Genomic DNA, 23,687 nt, shown 5'->3' with positions numbered 1-23,687 from the left:
TTGACCCGAGATGAGATAACACTTGGTTGACTTCCTAAAGACTTGTGACATAGGTCATGTAATGACCAGAACCTAGGTGAAGTTCCCCCATAACCCACCTCCTCAGTTGGCTGCATCAAGGTTAATTTAGACATGATCCCTTCCATTGTGGAACTTATTTTTCCAGACCCCAATTTACATATGTTTTAAAACAAGCCAATTTAACTAGGTTTTCTTGAATTAACAGAAAGAATGAGTTTATTAATTCATACACATGAAGAAATATTAATGTACCAGACCAACACCCCGATTGAAATTAAAAACTGAGTCCACAAAGATAAAAAGGTGTATGAACCAGTCTTTCAAGTATTCGCAAAGAGCAGATAGTTAAATATAATGGCCATTTGAGTGCAAATTAACAGGAGCATTGACACTGGTAATTGAATAATTGGTTTCTAGACTTAATTTTGCGTTCTGAGACCCTGTGGTTTGATTGAATTTCAGCATTAAGGTTGCACAAGAGTTCTGTCGTCCTATTTGCTTTTGTCTGGCTTACAGCACTCTTAAATGAGGGAGGGTCTTCTATCACCTGCAACACAGGGATAACTAAGGGGTAGTTCTTTGACCTTCATAACATGCTAACGATCGAACCCAGCTGAGAACATTCAATCCCATTAGCATACACCAGTGGTGTTTCATCCCATGTCCTTGTGTATTTTTCAAAGGGAAAAAATGTTTCTGCAGTGTGGGCATAATCCATAGGGGGAGCTTGCTGTTAGCCTCGGGTTCAGTAGTCTCTTGTTACCTTTATAGTCATGAGATCTCAGTCCAATTTGTTTTGACTTGGCTTTCCCTGGGTGAGATCAAGTCACTTAAATTATGTCCTTCCTTGGAAAAGCTGTATTTAGTTCATTGCTCAAAAAGTCTTAGATCTTAAAACTACAAATCATGTTTCTTTCATTTTTGAATCTACCTTCTCAAATGAATCTACCTTCTCAAATAATTTTGCAATCTACTGCAAAAATATATTGTCGAATAATGTTGAGCTGAGACAGCGTGATGAAGGTATGGATCCTACTAAGTGCGCTCTTCACTTGTTCTTTGAGTCTCTAAGCCACCTCAATGTTTTTGTCTGCAAGCAGAGGTGAACATGTTAATTAGTTGTTTTAGAATAAATGTTAGATACTGAAATCTGAACACTTTTTAATTCCAAAATTAACAGTGAATGCAGAGAAGATCATATGGCTCCTTGTTTCTTTGACATTCAACAATACCCTGATTCTCTACAGCAACAAGTTGGTTTCTTTCTGTGATAACCTCCCTGTCAAAATGTCTATATCGAAGATTTATGTGATATACTTTTTTTATAAAATATTATGAAGAATGCAGAAGAAATCTGCATTGCTGAAACCTGTCCCTGCAATGTATATCTGAGTGCAGTTATGATGTTGGAAGGTTCCTATTTGGAGAGATTTATTATGACAGAGCTGTGCTTAGTCTATAGAAAAAAGAAAGGGTTTTTGTTTTGCATTTTTGCTTTCAAGTTTTATATTTGTATTATTATTTTCCATACAGACCTCCACTGACTTTGGCTCCAGTTCATCAGGCTTTCAGCAATATACCCCATTACCTCAAGGAAGTCGAGATGGCACTAATCACAAAGGTAAGAAGGGCTGCAATGAAAATGAGGTAATCATTAAATGCTTTTTGAAAAATGAGATCTAAACAAAAGCAGTTAACTTGATACAATAGATCACTACTTATTTAAAATAAAGATAAAATGGTTTCTTTGCCACTAAATTATAGGTAATTTTCTCAGTTATTGCCACTCTTTTCCAGCTATGCATTTCTGGCATTGCTACATTTGTAGATATATTGCTGTGTCTGGCTTGGAGTAATCTATACATCAATTCTGTTATTAGTTTTAATTGGCAATGACCCTATATTGTCTATAGCTAATTTGTCATGATTAGTTTCCATGCATGCAGTTTTATTGTGAAGACTATAATGCAATCATTAACACTGGAGTACTTGACTAATAGTTATATTTTCTGTGCCTTAAAGATGTGTGACTTTCTTTTAAATTGAAATTATTTATCAATTGTAATTAAGATTATGTAGCATACTTTTCTCTGCAATAGCAATGAGGATTATGGATGTTCTGAAGATTTTTACAGTTCTGTTTGAGTCCACAAATATTGCCAAGTACTGAGGCTGTTCAAAGTTGTGTTAGCAATGACCCAACTAAATGATCAAATCAAAGCACAATACTACAGATGCTGGAAATGTGAAGTAAGAACAAAGTATTAGAAAAACTCAGCTGGACTGGCAGGATCTGTGGAGAGAGAAACAATGCTAACATGAAGTTCTGAAGAAGCCATATTGGACTTGAAACAATATATCTGTTTTTCTCTCCACAACTGCTGTCTGACTTATTTTGTTTCTCGGAACACTTTGGTTTCATTCCAATTAAACAACATGGTCTCAGCTTTACAATCTCATCTTCTATAATTAATTTTATAATTAAGAACGGGAATTAAAACTGTTGCATTGTGTGGTGTTGACTCATCAAACAATAACTATAGGTCTACTAATTTCAGATACTAACACTGCACATCAAAGTCTAGTCCTGGGTACATAGTAATAACTGAGGAAGTCTTGAGCTCTAATAAGTATCTTGGCAATGTAGAAGTTGACTTAATTCAAATATTGTTTTCCTTTGTTAGGTTTGATTTTATAAAAGCAGCATTCAAATAGCATGTATCTAATTAAAAACCAGGTCACAAAATGCCTTCCCATTACTCTTTCCAATCATAGCTCACCATATTGACTTTCTGGAATTATGTAATCCTGTGTTTTAAAAGAAAGTTTGTATATTTGGTTTCTAGGCAGCCTCTCTGTTGTCTCAAAAACATTTCCCCATCCAAAGAAAGCCTTATCATTTGACTGAATTTTAACAGATCCACTTGAGGAGTTAAACAGTTCATTTTCGCTGCTGTTCCATTGTTTGCCTTGTTAACCCAGACATTTTGGGAAAAGATGGCGATGCTGCTGGGATTGCTTTGGAATTGCCATTATGGTGCTCCAGATAGTTCCTTTGGAAAGAAAGCCACTGGAATGGCATGTCTTTCGGGCCCTTAGTGGTAGGGCTTCCTGGGGTTCAAGGACCCTAGTCTGGAAATCCTCTTCCTGGAGAGATTCCAGCTAATCCTGGGCTAGCAGTTGTCCTTTACAGGCTACCATCAGGATTAAGAGACAGGGCGGCTCTCAGTGGGTCCCCTTTTCTGGATTCTTATTGGTGATGTTTCTGGTGTGGTGACTGCCTGCCCACCATTCTAATTGTTCACTTACAGACTTCAATGGATGAGGAGGGAACACTTGTGGATGGGTTTCCCACTGCAGACTTGGGTGAAGCAGAGTTTACACCCAGAACCCTCTCACCCTGATTAAATGTCCTACCCACCTCCTGAATATGCCTCAGTTGAGCCCATGGAATCTCAATGTAGACAATAAAGAAGGCACGGGACAAGAAAGGAGCAGCACATGGGTTTTCCAGAACATCATGCCCTAAGTTAACACAACAGAGGAGGGTAGTGTATTAGGGCTGCTGTTCAGCAAGCAGGTATTGGCCATCCTGTATATTCCGTTACGGTTATAGAGTCAGAGAGATGTACAGCACGGAAACAGACCCTTCATCCTACTCATCCGTGCCATCCAGATATCCTAAATTAACCTAGTCCCATTTGCAAGCATTTGACCCATATCTCTCTAAACCCTTCCTATTCATATATTTATCCAGATGCCTTTTAAATGCTATAATTGTACCAGCCTCCACCACTTCCTCTGGCAGCTCATTCCATACACACGGAACCCTCTGTGTGAAAAAGTTGCCCCTTTAGGTTCCTTTTAAAATTTTGCCCTCTCACCTTAAACCTATGCCCTCTAGTTCTGGACTCCCCCACCCCAGGAAAAAGACTTTGTCTAATTATCCTATCCATGCACCTCATGATTTTATAAACCTCTATGAGGTCACCCCTCAGCCTTCAATGTTCCAGGGAAAACAACCCCAGCCTATTCAGTCTCTCCCTATAGTTCAAATCCTCCAACCCTGGCAACATCCTTGTAAATATTTTCTGAACCCTTTCAAATTTCACAACATTCTTCCAATAGCCGCAACATGACCTCCCAACTCCTATACTCAATGCTTGGACCAATAAAGGCAAGCATACCAAAAGCTGCCTTCACTAACCTATCTACCTGTGAGTAGAAATAGGATCCAAACTCCAAGGTACAAGCAGTTCTTCCTGTGGCTGGATAATTTCACTGCTTAAACGTTCAACTAGTTTGTAGCCACAAGCTGAAAAAGTATGTCTGTACCCAGTTTTCTGGCAGTCATCATATTTTTCTTACTGCACTGATCTTCAGAGTGCCCATTATGCCCCTCTTTCATCCATCCCAGCAAAAGCCAAGGTGGAGACCAGGTGTGTCTTTGTTTAATACCTGGCTTATACCTCCTGGTAGGAACTTAAGTTTAGTTACTTGGTGCCAATAATAAGAAAGCCATACTCACATCTGAGCAATAATTAAGTATAAGCATGCTGATTCAGTCCAGTGAGGCCAGAAACATTAAGCTAGTCTTGTAGTTTGATTATGAGTTGCTGCTTGCTGGATGACATTGACAGTTAGAGAGCCTAAGACTGGCAGCTACTATACAATGGTGAGATACAGAAGCAAGGTGAAAGACATGCTGGGAAACACCAAGCCAAGGTTTGTTCCCAGGTGTCAGACATGGGCGGAACATTAAGGAACCTTCAGACTGGTTCCAGAGCATTGCATGCTGTTCACGTTCTTTTATGCATACCTTACTCTTCTCCCACAAACCAACAGTCCAACATTTGACCAACTCTCCCGTCCACAATCAGAATGCCTTGCAATCCTGCTGTGTCCCAATCTTCCACTTACAGGCAGGAGAATAAGATGTTCACCATCAATGTAGACAACAGACTACTTCATCAATGTCTCTCTTGCTCATTTTCCTATTCTAGGCTTTTATATAATGATTTCCCTGTGAATGACCTCACAGTAATTGACATCAAGCTGCTTTGAGCCTTGAGAACTTGGCTGAAGGCTGCGGTGTCACTCGGTTGACCAGGATAGCCGCATTAGCTGGTTGGGTAGAACCAATGAAAGCACTGGATCAGAGTGGTAAAGGACTAGGCATGCTCTCATCTTGAGAGAGGGCGTGTCTAGAGATCTTGTGCTTGGTATTGAAGTGTTCCCCATTCTGTGCTTCCTGGCTTTCAAGAAGCTTGGCATAATCTCTTCCTGCGCCTTTCTGAGAAGAAGCTGTCTGTTCTCCTGCAAGCATCCTCCACCAGAAACTTCAGTGCTGAATCTGAGCTGGGAGAGATGCTAAAAGCTTCTCATTGGCTTGTCAACTCATAGATTACCTTTGAGCTCTACACCCCAGTTTTGAGATGCAGGCTGCCTTTGATACCATGTTGGTCACCTGCTCCTCAAATCACCCTCAGGAAAGCTACAAATCAGCAGTGAAATTGGTGCTGCTGTTCACCTATTTCATGAGAATAAGATCATGCAACCTTCATGAGTAGGTAAGTGGGAACGTAGTGCTCCTTCTGGGTCCATAACTGTGTCCATCCAATGTCTATGCTTTTTATCTCTTTAAATATTTGGTGTTAGATTTGTTTCAACAGAACGCACTTTGTTTAGGAGTGCGGTACCTGGAGATCAGTCCCTGGTGGTGTAACCCACAGGGCATTTGGAAAAGAAGCAGAGTTCTGAAAAATGAGTAAGTTAGAGAGAACACAGTGGTCATCTATAGCTCTTGTTCACTTTGCACTATAACAAAACATAAATAACATTACCAGGTGATTCATAACTGCCTTTTCCCAGTTATATTTTGTGGCATGTTACAGAGAAGTAGCTCAGCACTTATTTCCAATTATTTTACTATTTTTAAACAGAAGTACATAATATCCTTTTTGAATGGTTCCAAATCATATTAATATCATCCATTAATATGTACCCTAATGACTTCTAATTTATGTTTCTACAGCATTTTCTCATCAGTTATAAAGTAAAATCATTTACTGTTCAGATCACCAAAATGATTTGCTAATTCTAGATTCCTTAGTTTTTACAATATAATTGAATGATGGCATTTTGCAAGTGTCAATTGTAAATAGAATGATACACAAAAGGATTAATAACCTTTCTATTGTGCCTCCTTGATGGGTTCACATACAAATCTATCAAAGCTACTATCTATGAAGTACGTGTAATGCAGTTTAGATAGGAAGTTATCTATCGTGAAGATGTCAATTTGGGAAAAACAATTGATGCATTAATTGAAGCATCAATGAAGCCAGTTGCAAATTTATTGGAAATTGATTACCCATAAAAATGCTGGAGGTTCAAAAATCTGTTTAATCTAATGACTGATACTGGATGAGAGCAGACTTGCCTTTATGTCACCGACCTTTCCACTGCACTAGTCATTTGTTGTACCGACTTGTCATACTACCTGACAAAACGATCACAGCTATCTTCAGAACACTGTCATGGCGGACAATGGCAGACTGCAGATAATGGTAACCAAGCGCCTAAATAGACCAATGTATAAAACAAGAGTTTTGCTCACGCATGTAAGTGCTACAGTGTAATTTTGGGATTCTTATCACTATGTAAGTGGCTTGAAATCTGCTTTTGCAATTCACAATCAAAGTTCTGAGATTCTAGTGCAATATTGTAAAATCTTCAAAATAGCTGTTGGTTTATCTATAGTGACCTAATAAAGCTCACATTACGGCATGAATTGAAGCATTCCAAAGCTTTTTATGTATCAATTCTTGATTCGGTTGAGAGATGGGGATTTCACATTGCAAAAAAGGTGAGAACTGGTAAGATTCAGGTCCTGAAGTTGGATACGAATAATGGAATAAGCTTTATTTATTGATTGATTTCTTGTTGTCAAATGTACCTACGTACAGTGAAAAGTTTTGTTTTGTGAGCAGTACAGGCAGAATACAATATACAAGGACATACAGATCATCGGGTGATTCAACAGAGCGAGGAATACAAGATTACAACTGCACGGAGGTGCACAAAAACAAGACCAACATCAGATTTGAAATTAGAGAGGTCCATTCAGCTGTCTAATAACAGCAAGGAAGAAGCTGTTCTTCAGCCTGCTAGTGCGTGTGTTTAAACTTCTGTATCTTCTGCTAGATGGAAGCGGTTGGAAGGGAGTATTACCAGGGCAGGAGGGACTTTTGATGATGTTGGCAGTCTTTCTGTGTCAACAAGAAGTGCAGATGAAGTCTGTGGGAGAAATTTCTCATTAAGGGTCTTATTTAGTTAGTTCAAACCTTTTTGTTTTAACAATGATTTTGTTTTGACAATTGAACTAAATTAATAGGATTAATCTATAGGGAAATAATCTAAATGAAGTTTAGATGGTGTAAGCATTTTTTGCAAATATAATTAATTTTAGACAGCACTTCTAGCACAATGATAGTTGTACACTTGTATCCACAAACCAACACAGCTCATAATATTCTTATTATTCTGGGTTCAGTTAGCTTCTTCCTGGTCTGTGTGTTACACTTACCCTACAATTAATAACTACGGAACTCAGTTATTTCCACCTGGCAAGTGGGATTCATTTTATTTGTCATGTAGTCAGTGAGGTTAGCATCCCAATCTGTAACAGTACTTCTTGCTGATGTGCCAGTTTCCTCACAACACACCGGAAGCAGGGCATTTAAATGTTTGCTGTCAGTCAGATTTGTCCTGCACAACTTATCTCAAAATTCTGCTCAGTAAGTTTCTGATAGTACAAGCTGAGAATGACTCAGTACAAGAAAGAGGGACCAGAAGTTTCAATACCATTGGAGTTGAGAAGGGGCGCAATAGGATTGATTTGGAAATCCTATTTCTAGATATGACATTAGATCCACACTTCCAAAGCACAGCACAATTTCCAAAGACAGGAGTCAAGGGCGGAATTTATTTGTCTAATCTTAACAGGCAAAACATTACATTGCTTGGTTAGTATGTATTGCACCTGCTAGTACGGAAATTGTAAATGAACAGGTTTCAAAGAGATGACAGAGTGGTGTTATATTTATGAAATAGTTATAATGCACATCTTTAGCTGTTGGAATGTAGACTGAGATTGTAATGGTTTAAAGGGCAGGGTGAGATGTGAATTCCTAGGGATTGTTGAGCAATGATTTGAACTGCAGTATATTCGCAGTCCAGTGAGAAAGGAGACACGCCATTGGGAATAAAGTGGGCCAAGAGACCAAGTGTCAGGAAGAGAGTATTTAGGGAATAGTGATCATTATATCAAAAGATTTAGACTGGTTATTGAAAAGCACAAGGAACAATTCATTAGTATATGCATTTAAATCTAGTTAACTAGGGAACGGCATTTGAAATGGATCTGAACTACTTTGAAGTATGTACATATTTGTTCCAAAGTGTGTAAAGGTAAGCTGGAAACTATAGGCCAGTTTGTTTAACTCTCATGGTGGAGAAGCACCTGCAGACAAAAATATGGGACAGAATTAATGATTATTTGGGCACCTCGAGGTTAATTAAGGAAAGCCAGCATGGATTTGTTTAGGGCGATTTGTATTTAACTAAATTGCTGAGATTTTTGAAGAGGTAATTGTGAGGATTGGTGAGGACAATGCTGTTGATGTGATGTAGATAAACTATTGATGGGTATTTGTTGAAGTGCTGCACAACAAATTTGTGAGCAAAATTGTTCCTTATAGAATAAAAAGAACAGTTACATCATGCTTACAAAATTGAATGAGTGTTAGGAAACATGAAGTATTAGTTAATGGATGTTTTTTGACTGGAAGAACATTTGCAGTGGAGGTCCCCAGGGATCTGCGTTAAGACCCGTGCTTTTCCTAATAATATATATTAATAACTTATTGGCAATACAGAACTTTTAACATTTCCAAAAAGAGGCTTGAATTTGAATCTTTGCTCTCATTAGGACTGATATTCAAAGTGTAAGCACTTTAGGAAGGAAACAGCATTTTAAACAGTGTGTGAAGAAAGTGTTGATTAGTCAGCCTATGGTTTCTGTTGTTTACTAAATAGTCCTGACTGTTCTAAGAAACCAATTTAAGATTATCAGTTAAGTTTAGCAGTGTGATTCATGTGCACAGGCTAGAAATTTCACTTATTCACGCATTGGGCCCTGTTCTTTGTAAACAACAGGAATGCGTCCACACACTGTAACTTTTTCCACTGAGTAAAGGGTTATGGAGGCATCTTTCTGCATTCCCATAGCAATGCCTGATCAATCAGAGTCAATCTGCCTAGTTTCAATTTAATCAGTTCACTAAGATATTTCACCATTCCAATTGCTTCTCCATGGAGAAAGTGAGGTCTGCAGATGCTGGAGATCAAAGTTGAAACTTTATTGCTGGAACAGCACAGCAGGTCAGGCAGCATCCAGGGAACAGGAGATTCGACGTTTCGGGCACAGGCCCTCCTTCCTGAAGAAGGGCCTGTGCCCGAAACGTCGAATCTCCTGTTCCCTGGATGCTGCCTGACCTGCTGTGCTGTTCCAGCAATAAAATTGCTTCTCCATGCCAACCTTAGTCCAACCAATTGGCAACTGTCATTCCCTTTAGAGTCATAGAGACGTACAGCACGGAAACAGACCCTTCGGTCCAACTCGTCCATTCCAACCAGATATCCCAACCCAATCCAATCCCATCTGATAGCACCTGGCCCATATCCCTCCAAACCCTTCCTATTCATATACCCATCCAGATGCCTTTTAAATGCTGCAATTGTACTAGCCTCCACTGCTTCCTCTGGCAGCTTATTCCATACACGTACCACCCTCTGAGTGAAAAATTGCTCTTCAGGTCTCTCTTATGTCTTGCCCCTCTCACCCTAAACCTTTCTCGGGTTGGTTGGTCCTGCATTCCAGTCTTGATGAGTGCAAAATGAGAAGCTTTGATTTCATGTGACAGTTTACCAATATTTGGATCTGGGTAGAGTTTTTAGGGGAAAATGTCCTCGCTTTGGTGAAAGGATCAAAACAAGGGCACAGATTTAAGGTGATTAGCAAAAAGAAATAATGAAGAGAAACATTTTCACACAGTGAATGTTTAAGATCTGAAATGCACTGCCTTATAGTGGCAGATACATTTAAAGAGGGATCTGAAAAGGAATAATGTGCAGGGATACAGGGAGAAGGTGAGGGAGTGATGCTAGGTAAATTTTTCATCTAGAGAGCCGATGAAGTCAAGATAGGATGAATGTCCTCCCTGTGTGCTGAAATAATTCAGTGAAGGAATACAAAAAAGGCACCAAATAAAATATGATTTCATATAAAAAAGATATTAAACATTTTAGCATCTCCTTCAAGAATTCCTAACCTGAAGAAATATTTAGACTAGTAATTTCAATACCAGAGAGGTTTGTGACCTTCAAAACAGTACTCATGATGTAAATTCTAGTTGAAAGTTTCAGTGATGAGTTTATTCAGTATATGTGCAAATTTAGCAACTTTGGGCCATTCAGTGGTGAGTCAGAGAGTATGTTGCCAAGTTTATTAAGCTAAGGGCAAAGAGTTGCAACTCTGACAGTCATTTTAGGATATTGACATTAAAGTACACATCTCTGCCCAGAGCTTTCTGGGCCATTTGCACATAAATAACAGTAAGCACCATTAGTCTTGGCTTTATTTTGACAGCAAAATCTGGCTCAATGTTTAACATGCCTGGGAACAGTTAAAATTGATTTAGCTGGTAATTGACAGATTAAATTTAGAGATGGCAGTAATGGGACACATTCCTAATTTCCTTTAGCTAAGTTTGAGGCAATGTCATGATATGGTTGACCACAATTGCCACGACCATAAGCCAGCCCTTCCCCAAGACACCTAGAAACATCCAAGCACAATTCAAAAATCAGAAATGCATATGAATTTTTGCATTTCTGTTGCCAATGCTCTAAATCTACCCATTAGGCAAATTCAAGAAGCTAGCAGCTGTTCTATATTATGGAACAATTTCACAGAATTTCATAATTGCTACGTTACAGAAGGAGGCCATTTGGCCCATTTCCTTTAGAGGGGGTTATGTGACAGGAATGAGGCATTTGAGTGTATTCTTATTCAAATTATCGGCATAATTGGAAATTCTTGTATCTTTAATGGTATCATTCTGAAATGTCTCCACCTCAGAAGTGTGATGTAAGTCACAAGAATAGAAATTGCTGGAAAATCTCAGTGGGTCTGGCAGCATCTGTGGAGAGAAATCAGAGTTAACCTTTTGGGTTCAGTGTCCCTTGAGAATGGATGGGAAATTGCAACAGTTGGTTTTTATGCATAAAATAGGTTGGGGGAGGGGTAACAGAGTAAACATTAGGCAGAGCCCAAAGAGAGAGAAGTGCAGTTGAATAGATAAAGGAGAGGATAATGGTCAACCCAGTAGAACGAGCAGCTGTTAATGGGGACTATTAGTTGCTAGAGCTGAAAATGTGTTGCTGGAAAAGCGCAGCAGGTCAGGCAGCATCCAGGGAACAGGAGAATCGATGTTTCGGGCATAAGACCTTCTTCAGGAAAGTTGCTAACAAAGGGCTGTGTGTAACAGCAGACCATGCAATAAGAAGGCCTGGTGTGTGGGGGTTGGGGTAAGGACATGGAAGAAGGTGCCTCAAGCCTGAACATTGTTGAACTGATATGGAGTCCAGAAGCTGGAGAGTTCCCAAACAGAAATTGAGGTGCTATTTTTCCAGCTTGCACTGAGCTTCACTGGAGCACTGCAGCAAGCCTGAGACAGAGATGTTGGCCAGGGAACGCAGTAGTGTGTTGAAGTGGTAGCAACGGGAAGCTCAGGGTCTTTTTTGCGGACAGAATGTAGGTGTTCTATGAAGCAATCTCCCTGTCTGTCTGTGTTACACCTTCTGCAGTTACCTATTTAGTTCCTCCCGCCTTAGTATCCAAGGGCCCAAATTCACCTTCCAGATGAAGCAGCACTTTAACTGGCACTTCACTCAATCTAGTCTATTTCATTCACGGCTCACAATGTGGTCTTCGCTACTCTGGGGAAATGAAGAGTAGATGAGGTGACCGTTTCGCAGAACATCTGCGTTCTGCCTGTAAAAGTGACCCTGAGCTTCCCACTATCTTCCACGAATAGTCCCCATTAGCAGCTGTTCATTCTCTTAGGTTGACCATTACCCACTCTTTTACCTATCCAATTGTGTTTCTCTCTCTTTGGGCTCTATCTCCACCATTATTTACTCCTCACTCACTCCCCACACCCAATTTTCTAAAAAAAAATTTTCCTAGCTGCCATCAGTTCTGAAGAAGAGTCACCGAACCTGAAATGTTAACTCTGATTTCACTCCACAAATGCTGCTGGATCTGCTGAGATTTTCCAGCAATTTCTGTTTTTATTTCTGTTTTCCAGCATCCGCAGTTCTTTTGGTTTTTTTGTTTGTGTTCTAAGTTGTTTTGTTTAGAAGCAAGCAACCATAATGTGAGCAGGGCTGAATTATCAACTTGAAGGCATTTACAAATAAATATGTTCCATCTCAATCAAACCCCACAATTAAACTGTTAACATTTTCATATTTCACACACAATCCTATAAGGTGGCAGTCGTGTCATAAATAATATTGTCTTGGAAACCAAAATGTGCCAGAAGATCCAGTTAATAAATTGTGGTACTTTGCAATTTGTTTTGAATGTCTCCTGGATAATCTGTTTGCCTCTTTTATTGACAGAGAGAGAGCACATTCAGGTATCTAACAATCAAAGGCAAATAGCAAAGCTTTTTGTTTGAAATGACATCTGTGTGCTTGTATATCTTTTATTTCATGTGACCTGCTTTGAAACTGGCTCTTGAAACATTTTCTGTAATTTTCTGGCAACTCATAACCAAGGTTCATTTTTTTAATTGCATCATTTCACAGAAAGGAACAAGGTTGAAGTTTTTCTTTATTCTGGGAATATAAATAATCTTTTAGAGCTTTCTTGTTTTGCATATCTTTTATGAGCTGACCTTATATTTGAAAATTAATACTTTTCCACAAAACAATAAATGGAAGAAACTCAGAGGCACTGATACCTACTGCTTTATTGATTCTAGATCCATGTTATTTGAGCTTGTGAAATTGAACCCATGTTAGTTTATAGGTTAATGGATTTTTCTAGTTGTTCATCTCTCACGTGTCAGGTCCATTCACACCTGCTTCGCAATGGCCAGCCTGTCCATTAATAGCATGCGTTCTTGCAATCTCACATACTTGATCGTAGTGGAATACTTATGCTGTACCGCTCAGCTGCAATAATAATTTTAGATGCAATTTGTGAAAGTGTTAACTAAAGTTCACATATATTTCAATGGTATTACACCCCTGTACAATTATACTCCATTTGGTTAGTCGCCCGTATAAAAATAATACACTGTTTCTGTAAACAAATTCCTCTAAAATTGTAATGAAGTAACCAATAAGATTACATGGATAAATAAATGTTAAAAAATATTTAGTCTTTCAATTTAGGTCAATACTGGTCTTGCAACAAACTTGTTTCAAAATAATGGGATTGTGAAAATGATGTATATAAAAATAAAGATGCCTAGTTTACTTTAGTACCACATCACTAGGTGCATCGTTGCACCTATTCATTAGAATGGATAATAACAGGCAATCTACCTATCAAGTAAGCATTCTGCATTTCCACTCACCTACAAAAAAGAAAACTGAAGCAAAAACAGAAATTGCTGGAAAAGCACTGGAGGTCTGGCAGCATCTGTGGAGAGAAATCAGAGTTAACCTTTTGGGTCGAGTGACCCTTCCTCAAAACTGATGGAAAATTGAAGTGTTCACATTTATATAGCACTTTTCGTGATTTCTGGACGTTCAAAAAAAGTCGCTCATCCTGAGGGAGATACTACCATTGTCCTATAAGCAAACATGATAGCCAAAGTACCTATATTAAAACCCCAAAAATAGCAATGAGAAACATGCATTAACAGCATTCTTTGGTGAGTTGAATGATGATTAGGGCATGAGAAAAGATCCCATTTGTATGGTATTTGCAGCATTACACCTTTTATGTTTACTCTAGTTAGCACTGGTTTAGAGGTGGCTTTCTTGCCTCTGAATTAGAAGGTTGTTAGTATTAGTCTTAGCCCAGAAACCTGAGCATATAACCTAAACTGAAACCTCAGTGCAACACAAACCAAGTGTTGCCCTGTCACACGAGGTATTCAACCAAGTCACAAATACCCCTCAAAAGGACACAAAGTATTCTCAATGCACTTCAATGGAGAGAAGCGGAGGTTTTTTTTATATCTTTTTGAATAATTATCTTGGCAACCAACATTCTTAAACAAAATCAAGTTAGGACACTCTGATGTTTGTAAGAGCTTGCAGCATTCAAATTGACTACCATGTTCCTTAAACAACAGGAGTGAGTCCATTATTTAAAAGCAATTATTTGACTTTGGCAGATCCTGATATTCTGGATGTTACTGTATGGAAAAGGGAGGAAAAAATCTCAACATTGACAGTACAACTCTTCCACAACATAATGTTTGGTTTAAGGATTGTATAAAGACAGTAATTAAAACAGTAAGATGATATTAGTAAGAGAACATGTCAATCCTTCCATATTTAAATCAGGTGATGGACTATGGTCAAGACCTTGTAACATACATTTTGGATGCTGAAAGTATCATTAAGGAACAGATGCATATCTGGTTAAATGGAGTATCACAGAAACATATTGTTTCCATTGAACCTAATTGTTAGACATCAAAGAAGCAAATGACGAATAAACGTCTGAATTAAATATTGAAAATATACCAAATATAGCTGAGCCCAACAGTGTCCACTTTGCCAACTGACGGATTCAGGACGAATAGAAACTAGGAAGTAAAGGTAAATCCATTATCAATTTAAATTGCAGGCATGCTGAGATTTAATCCTAAAATTAAATGCTCAGAATAATTTCTAGAAAGATATTCAAAGGCTCAGGTTTCCAGCTGTAACATTGTAAACATGGTTATTGATTTGAGGAAGTAAATATTCTAAATTGAAAAATAGTTATATGTACCAAAGTTATAAATAAACATTAAGGGAACTGTTTCGTTAAAGGTAGGTGCAAATACTTACTTTCCTGTCTTTGAAACAATTATCATGATAATGAGGAAGGGTCACTGGACCTGAAGTATTAACTCTGACTTTTGTCCTCAGATGCTGCCAGACATGCTGAGCTTTTCAAGAAATTTCTGTTTGGTTTCTAATTTACAGCATCCACAGTTAGACAGTCATAGAGATGCACAGCATGGAAACAGACCCTTCTCTCCAACTCATCCATACTGACCAGATATCCTAAATAAATCTAATCCCATTGGCCACCGGATACTTCTGAAAAATTGTCCAGTGAAAATATGTGGGTAGAAATTAAAGTAAGAAAAGTAAGGTCACTTTGTTGGGATTGTACTACAGCTCCCCCCCCTCCCCCAGTAGTAAGAGGGAAATTGAGAAACAAATATGTAGGGAGATCTCAGATGTATTTAAACATAATAAAGTTGTAATAATAGGGAATTCTAGTTTTCCAAAAATTGGCTGGGATTACCATAGTGTTAAGCATTTGTACGGTGAAGAATTTGTCAAATGTGTTCAGAAAAAATTTCTTTATCGATATGTGGATGCTCCTACAGGTGAAAGAGCAAAGCTCGACCTTCTTGTGGGCATTAAGGCAGGGCAGGTGAATGAAGTAAAAGTGAAGGAAGGCTTTAGGCTTGGTAATCATAGTTCTATTAGTTTCAAAATGGTTATGAAAAAGGATATACCTTCGCTAAAAGTTGAAGTTTTTAATTGGAGTGGGTAAATTTTAATGGTATGTGCCAAGAACTTTGAAAAGTTGGTTGAAGGTTGAACTGTTCGCAGGTAAATGGGCGTCTGAAAAGTGAGAAACATTCAAGAGTATGATGATGAGAGTTCAGAGGCATTTTGTTCCTGTTAGAGTGAAGTGTAAAGCTGGAAAGATTAAGGAATAATGGATGAATAAAGATATTGAAGTTCTAGTCAAGACTAAAAGAGAATCTTATTTTATATATAGATGTCTTGGTTCAATTGAATCTCTTAATCAGCATAAAGAGTGTAGAGGCATTGTGAAGAGAGAAATCAGGAAGACAAAGAGAGGATATGAGATAGCATTGGCAGATAAGATTAAGGATAATCCAAAGAGATTCTATAAATACATGAAGAGCAAGAGGGTAACTAGAAAGAGGGTAGGGCCACTTAAAGATCAAGACACCATCTTTGTAGTGAACCCCAGGAAATGTGAGAGATTCTAAATGCATATTTTGCATCTGGTTTTACTGTGGAGAAAGATGTCTAGAGAATGGAGAGAAATGGACTTTGTTGTTTTACAGAAGAGGATTTTGGAAGGTCTTAGAGAATATAAAGGTGGATAAATCTCTGGGACCTGTATCCCAGCATGTTGTGGGAAGTATGAGACAAAATGATGAGACCCCTTGCAGAAATATTTGCATCATTCAGAACTACGGGTGCGGTGTATGATGACTGAAGGATGGCTAATGTTGTACCTTTGTTTAAGGAAGGTTGTAAGGGAAAACTGGGCACTATAGACCTATGAGTCTGACTTTGGTTGTGGGTAAATTGATGGAGGCGGTTAGAAAAGACAGGATTTATGGACATTTAGAGAGACAAAAGTTGAATAAGGATAGTCAGTTTGGTTTTGTGCAAGGAAAATAGTGTCTCACAAACTTGATTGAGTTTTTTGAGGAAGTTACCAAAAATATCGGTGATGACAGAGCAGTAGATGTTGTTTATTTGGATTTTGGTGAAGTCTTTGACAAGGTTCCGAATTGTAGACTAATTAGAAAAGTTAGATCATATGGGATTCAGGGTGATCTCGCCAATCGGATACATAATTGGCTTAACGGCAGGAGACAGAAAGTAATGGTGGAGGGTTGCTTTTCAGACTGGAGGCCTGTGACCAACCATGTTCCACAGGGATCGCTTCTGGGCCCTGTTTTGTTTGTCATTTATACAAATGATTTAGATGAGAATATAGATGGCATGTTTAGTAAGCTTGCGGACAACACCAATATTGGTGGCATTGTAGACCGTGAAGAAGATGTTCTAAGATGACTAAGTGATCTTGACCAAATGGGTCAATACACTGAAAAATGGCAGATGCAGTTCAATGTGAGGTACAGATCATGCAGTTATAACGCACATTTCTATTAATGCAAATTCACTGTAACATGACTGGCAAATTCGGGGGGCAGTTTCTACAGCATGAACTTTTAAAATGTGTGTTGGCTGTAACATGATTACAGCACCAACACTTTAAGCATTGTTTCTAAAGCATAATTTTTCTATAATGCAACCATCGCATTACAGAAGAACTAACTGTATTGCATTTTGGTACAACAAACAAGGGTAAAGCTTATACAATTAATGGTAGGGACTTGAGTAGTGTTGTAGAACAGACAGATCTAAGGGTGAAAGTACATAATTCTTTGAAATTTACATCACATATAGACAAGGTGGTTAAAAAGGAGTTTAGCACACTTGCCTTCATTGCTCACTCATTTGGGTATAGGAGTTGGGATGTCATGTTGAAGTTGTACAGGACATTGGTGAGGAAGAAGGGCCTGAAGAAGGGCTAATGCCCGAAACGTCGATTCTCCTGTTCCCTAGATGCTGCCTGACCTGCTGCGCTTTTCCAGCAACACATTTCCATCTCAGGACATTGGTGAGGCCTCTACTGGAATACAGTGTCCAGTTCTGGTCGCCCAGTTATAGGAAGGTTACTGTCAAGCAGGAGAGGGTTCAGAAGAGATTTACCAGGGTGTTGCCAGGTATGGAAGGTTTAACTTATAAGGAAAGGCTGGATAAGCTGGGACTTCTTTCACTGGAGTGTAGGAGGTTGAGAGGCGATGTTATAGAAATTTATAAAACAATGAGAGGTATAGATAGAGTTAATGGTAGTTGTCTTTTCCCTAGAATGGGGGATTTCAAGACTAGGGGGCATGTCTTTAAGGTGAGAGGAGAGAGATGTAAAAAAGATGAGCAAATCTTTTACACAGAGTGTGGGTCGTCACTGGAATGAAATTCCGAAGGAAGTGGTGGATGCATATTCAATTACAACATTTAAAAGACATTTGGAAAGGTACATGAATAGGAAAGGTTTGGAGGAACGTGGGCCAAGCGCAGGTAGGTGGGACTAGTTTAGCTTGGGTTTTTGTTCAGCATGGGCTTATGTTCAGCATGGACTGGTTGGACCGATGGGTCCATTTCTGTATTGTTTGACTCTGTTTGGCCCACATCCCTTTAAACCCTTCCTATTCATATGCTCATTTGGATGCCTGTTAAATGTCATAATTCTCCCAGCCTCCACCACTTCCTCTGGCAGCTCATTCCATACATGCACCACCCTCTGGTCCCATTTAAGTCTTTCCCCTCTCTCCTTAACCTATGCCCTCTTATAGAGATGTACAGCATGGGAACAGACCCTTCGGTCCAACCCATCCATGCCGACCAGATATCCCAACCCAATCTAGTCCCTCCTGCCAGCACCCGGTCCATATCCTTTCAAACCCTTCCCATTCATATACCCACCTAAATGCCTCTTAAATGTTGCAATTGTACCAGCCTCCACCACATCCTCTGGCAGCTCACTCCACACACGTACTACCCTCTGCCTGAAAAAGTTGCCCCTTAGGTCTCTTTTATAACTTTCCCCGTTCACCCTAAACCTATGCCCTCTAGTTCTGGACTCCCCGATCCTGGGGAAAAGACTTGTCTATTTGTCCTATCCATGCCCCTCATAATTTTGTAAACCTCTATAAGGTCACCCCTCAGCCTCCGACGCTCCAGGGAAAACAGCCCCAGCCTGTTCAGCCTCTCCCTGTAGCTCAGATCCTCCAACCCTGGCAACATCCTTGTAAATCTTTTCTGAACCCTTTCATGTTTCACAACATCTTTCCGATAGGAAGGAGACCAGATTGCATGCAATATTCCAACAGTGGCCTAATCAATGTCCTGTACAGCCGCAACATGAGCTCCCAACTCCTGTACTCAATACTGTGACCAATAAAGGAAAGCATACCAAACGCCGCCAAACTATCCTATCTACCTGTAACTCCACTTTCAAGGATCTATTGTTTTGGACTCCCCTATCCTGCGAAAAGACCTTGTATATTCACCTTATCCGTGCCCCTCATGATTTTATAAACCTCTACAGGTCACCCCTTGGTCTTTGATGCTCCAGGGAATTTTTTTTTTTAAATTACCATGATGTATGAGTTTGAATATGTCTCCTTAGTTTTCTTTTAATTCAGCACAATATATTTAACTGAATCTGGAGAGCAAATCCATCTACAGGATAGAATGTGTGAACAAAGGTGGAGCTGCTAAATCTAAGTTGTATACAACCGTATTCAAAGGCCAGTGGCAGGCTGGAAGGTTGGGAAACTTCCAAACAAAAACAAAGGGATACTAAAAAATTAATAAAAAGTGCTAAGGTAAATTACAAAAGAAAACTAGCACGAAATATCAAAAAAGATAGCAAAAGCTTTTATGTATATAAAAGGGAAGAGAGTCGCTAATGTGAATATTGGTCTCTTGGAAGCTGAAACTGGAGAGTTAATAGTAGAGGACATGGAGATGGCAGAGATGCTGAATAAATACTTTGCCTCCGTTTTCACAGTGCAGGACAATAGTACCATTCCTATTGGAACGGGCAAATCAGAGGCAAAAGAAAGGGTAGAACTTAGAACAATCGATAGGGAAAAGGTACGAAGCAAACTATTAGAACTGGGGGAAGACAAGTCCCCTGGACCTGATGGCCTGCATCCTAGGTTATTAAATGAAGTGGCAGTGGAGAGAGTAGATCCATTGATCACAATATTCCAAAATTCCCTGGACACAAGAAAGGTTCCAGGATTGAAAAATAGCTAAATATAATGCCTTTTTCAAAAGGGTGGGAGACAAAATGTGGGAAATGACAGACTAGTTAGTTTAACATTTGTTAAGAAAGCGTTTGAATCAATTATCAAGGAAGCAATATCAGGACATTTGGAAAGTCAAAATGCTGTTTCATCAGAGTCAGCATGGGTTTATGAAGGGCAAATCATGTTTGACTAATTTGCTAGAGTTCTTTAAAGATGTAACAAGCAAGGTGGATAATGGGGATGCTGTAGATGTAATTTATCTGGACTTCCGGAAGGCATTTGATAAGGTGCTGTAGGAAAAGTTAATTCACAAGGTTGGATCATATGGGTTTAGGGCTAATTTATTAGCCTGGATAGATGACTGGCTGATGGACAGAAGACAGAGTCAGAATAAATTTTTTTTTTATGGATGGCAAGATGTAAGTGGAGCCCCACAAGGTTTGTCCTTGGACCCCAGCTATTTACAATCTATATTAATGACTTCGATACAGGGATAGAAGGCTCTATAGCCAAATTTACGGATGACACAAAAATAGGTAGGACAGTAAGTTGCAATGAGGAAATAAGAACCTTACAAGTGGATATAGATCGGTTCGGAAAGTGGGACAAAATGTGGCAGATGGAGTTCAATGTGCTTAAGTCATACATTTGAGGTCATACATTTGGGTCGGAAAAATGGGCAGGTGACCTATTATTATAATGGGGAGGGACTTTGGGGTGCTCTGGTGCAGAGGGATCTAAGTGTACTTGTTCATAAGTCACAGAAAATTAGCATGCAGATACAGCAGATAATAAAGAAAGTGGATGGAATGTTGGCTTTTACAGCTAAAGGAATAGAATATAAAGGGAAGAAAGTATTGTTGCAAGTATACAAGATATTGGCGAGATTGAGGTTGGAGTGTTGTGCACAGTTTTGGTCCCTTTATTTAAGGAAAGATGTAGTTGCGTTGGAGGCAGTTCAGAGGAGGTTTGCTTGATTGATCCCAGAGATGAGGGGTTTGTCGTATGAAAAGAGATTGAACAGTTTAGGCCTATACTCTCAGGAAATTAGAAGAATGAGAGGAGATCAAATTGAAGTATTCAAGATGATAAAAGGTATGTATAAAATAGCCATGGAGCAGATGCTTCCTCTTGAGGGGCATTCTAACATGACAGGATATCTTAAGATAATGGGTAGCAAATTTAAAACAGAGTTGAGGAAAAACGACTTCTCCCAAAGGATTGTGAATCTGTGGAATTCGCTACCCCAAAGTGTGGTGTATTCTGGGACAGTGAGTAAATTTAAGAAGGAGTCAGACAGATTTTTAATTAGTAATGGATTGAAGAGATATAGAGAGAAGGCAGGAAAATGGGGGTGAGGAGCCAACTTGAATGGTTGAATGGCCTAATTCTGGCTCCTATAACCTATGAACTTATGAACCATGATCAATCCAGTTGGTCTTCCTGCATTACTTGATGCTGCATTATAATTACTTTTAAAATCAAAATAGTGCAAAATTGCACTTATCTATTGGACAATGAAACTGTGTAGACTAGCTGAAGCTAACTAGTGACCTCAATCAAAAATAGTATTTACATTAGAACCCCAGGAAAACACATTACTGTACAGATAGTACCAGCTAAACAGTTAGTACTTGATTTTTGAGCTGGCAGTTTGGTTGTTGACAAGATGGCTCCAAGCTGGGCTGCATTGCCACCAAGAGAACATTGGATATCTATCCCATGCAAAAGCAAAGAGTGTTCAAAGAAAAAAGCCTGAGTTGCAGGCAAAAAACATCATTTAAAAAAATAGAAAAAGTGCAAAAGAAGCACAGCAGCTTCATGTCTGAAACTCCACATGGAATAGCCTGATAGACTGGCTACTATAAATCCTCAACACATCAATAACATTTGCAAAAAACAGGGAACATCAGAAAGATGCATACCAAACTCACAAGCCTGAATTAGAAGGCTACAGATATCCAAACCGAATTTAGGCTCTTTAAACAAAGGATAGAACTGTCAGATTTAGATTTCAGATTTAGCTATTGCAGAATTGAATTAAAAAGATTGAAAATATAGATAGTGATTGGAAATGAGGTGTTAAGTCAATACTTCACGTCTGTCTGAAGACGACCAGTGAGATTCTGTTAAGCTAACAGGCATACTAGAGTATCAGTTTTGTGTAAAAATAAACTTTGGAATTCACTGTTCGGAGCTGATGTTTTGCAGGCAACAGCCACAAGAATTAATTGTTCAGTTCATCAGTAGGTACTTTGATTTCTCAGAGGTGAACTGTCCCTGCAAATAATAGAACTTGTACTCTCGATGCCAGCTGAACCTTGTGATAAACTACAAAGATGGCAGAAAAGCATGGGGTAAACTTTACTAGTATTGGCTCAGTAGCCAGTACACAGAAAGCAAGCATGCTGGGAGGTGCACTCTGTTGCACGTTGAGCTGTCCTGTCAAGGTTCACAGCAAGATGAATCAGGGTGAAGATTCAGGGCAGGATTACCTCCATAAAGATGGTAAACAGGTTTTCCACATTGTGAGTGTGATAGAATGTGTGAACCAATTAAAACATTCTGAAGCCTTTGCCACAATTAACATCAATGTAGGTAAATTGACCAACACATGCTCAAAACCAAAGTTGACAAGGAGTAAGGGCAAACATCCCACCGGTCAGTACTTTGAAGCTATTTGCTGGATTATTGGGAATCAACGATATGCTGAAAATGTCTTGCTGGAAAAGTGCAGCAGGTCAGGCAGCATCCAAGGAGCAGGAGAATCGACGTTTCGGGCATGAGCCCTTCTTCAGGAATGAGGAAAGTGTGTCCAGCAGGCTAAGATAAAAGGTGGGGAGGAGGGACTTGGGGGAGGGGCGATGGAAATGCGATAGGTGGGAGGAGGTCAAGGTGAGGGTGATAGGCCGGAATGGGGTGGGGGCGGAGAGGTCAGGAAGAAGATTGCAGGTTAGGAAGGCGGTGCTGAGTTCGAGGGATTTGACTGAGACAAGGTGGGGGGAGGGGAAATGAGGAAACTGTAGAAATCTGAGTTCATCCCTTGTGGTTGGAGGGTTCCTACGCGGAAGATGAGGCGTTCTTCCTCCAACTGTCGTGTTGCTATGGTCTGGCGATGGAGGAGTCCAAGGACCTGCATGTCCTTGGTGGAGTGGGAGGGGGAGTTGAAGTATTGAGCCACGGGTTGGTTGGTCCAGGTGTCCCAGAGGTGTTCTATGAAACGTTCTGCAAGTAGGCGGCCTGTCTCCCCAATATAGAGGAGGCCACATCGGGTGCAGCGGATGCAATAAATGATGTGTGTGGAGGTGCAGGTGAATTTGTGGCGGATATGGAAGGATCCCTTGGGGCCTTGGAGGGAAGTAAGAGGGGAGGTGTGGGCGCAAGTTTTGCATTTCTTGCGGTTGCAGGGGAAGGTGCTGGGATTGGAGGATGGGTTGGTGGGGGGTGGTATGACCTACTTGGAAAAAGATATGATGGATCACCCATCCCTTGAACTGGTACATTGACTTTGAAATGTAATTATTTTAATTCTGTATAGAAACCAAGTATTCTACCTGGTAGGCATCAATGGATCAGCAATAACAGGGCAACCAATATGTACAGAGCTCAACATTGTGACCATTGAAAAATTCACCATGATTCCAATTGCAGCAGAACAGTTCAAAAATACATGCACTGAGCCAGTCTGGGGCTTGTGGC

General features: G+C 39.6%; 1 protein-coding gene across 1 annotated transcript in view; it reads left to right on the top strand.

Moving 5' to 3' along the window:
• lrmda (leucine rich melanocyte differentiation associated) overlaps positions 1 to 23,687 on the top strand; it is an 889,883-nt gene that overhangs the window by 797,385 nt on the left and 68,811 nt on the right. The window contains exon 6 of the mRNA XM_043678940.2: positions 1,555 to 1,642. Coding sequence (XP_043534875.1) covers positions 1,555 to 1,642 — 88 coding nt within the window. The remainder of the gene's footprint in view (positions 1 to 1,554; positions 1,643 to 23,687) is intronic.

This window comes from Chiloscyllium plagiosum, unplaced genomic scaffold (genome assembly GCF_037043375.1).
Source record: "Chiloscyllium plagiosum isolate Xiang-an unplaced genomic scaffold, Cpla_swu_hap1 HiC_scaffold_43, whole genome shotgun sequence".
NCBI classification, from domain to species: domain Eukaryota; kingdom Metazoa; phylum Chordata; class Chondrichthyes; order Orectolobiformes; family Hemiscylliidae; genus Chiloscyllium; species Chiloscyllium plagiosum.
This window is presented reverse-complemented; position numbering and strand designations above follow the sequence as displayed.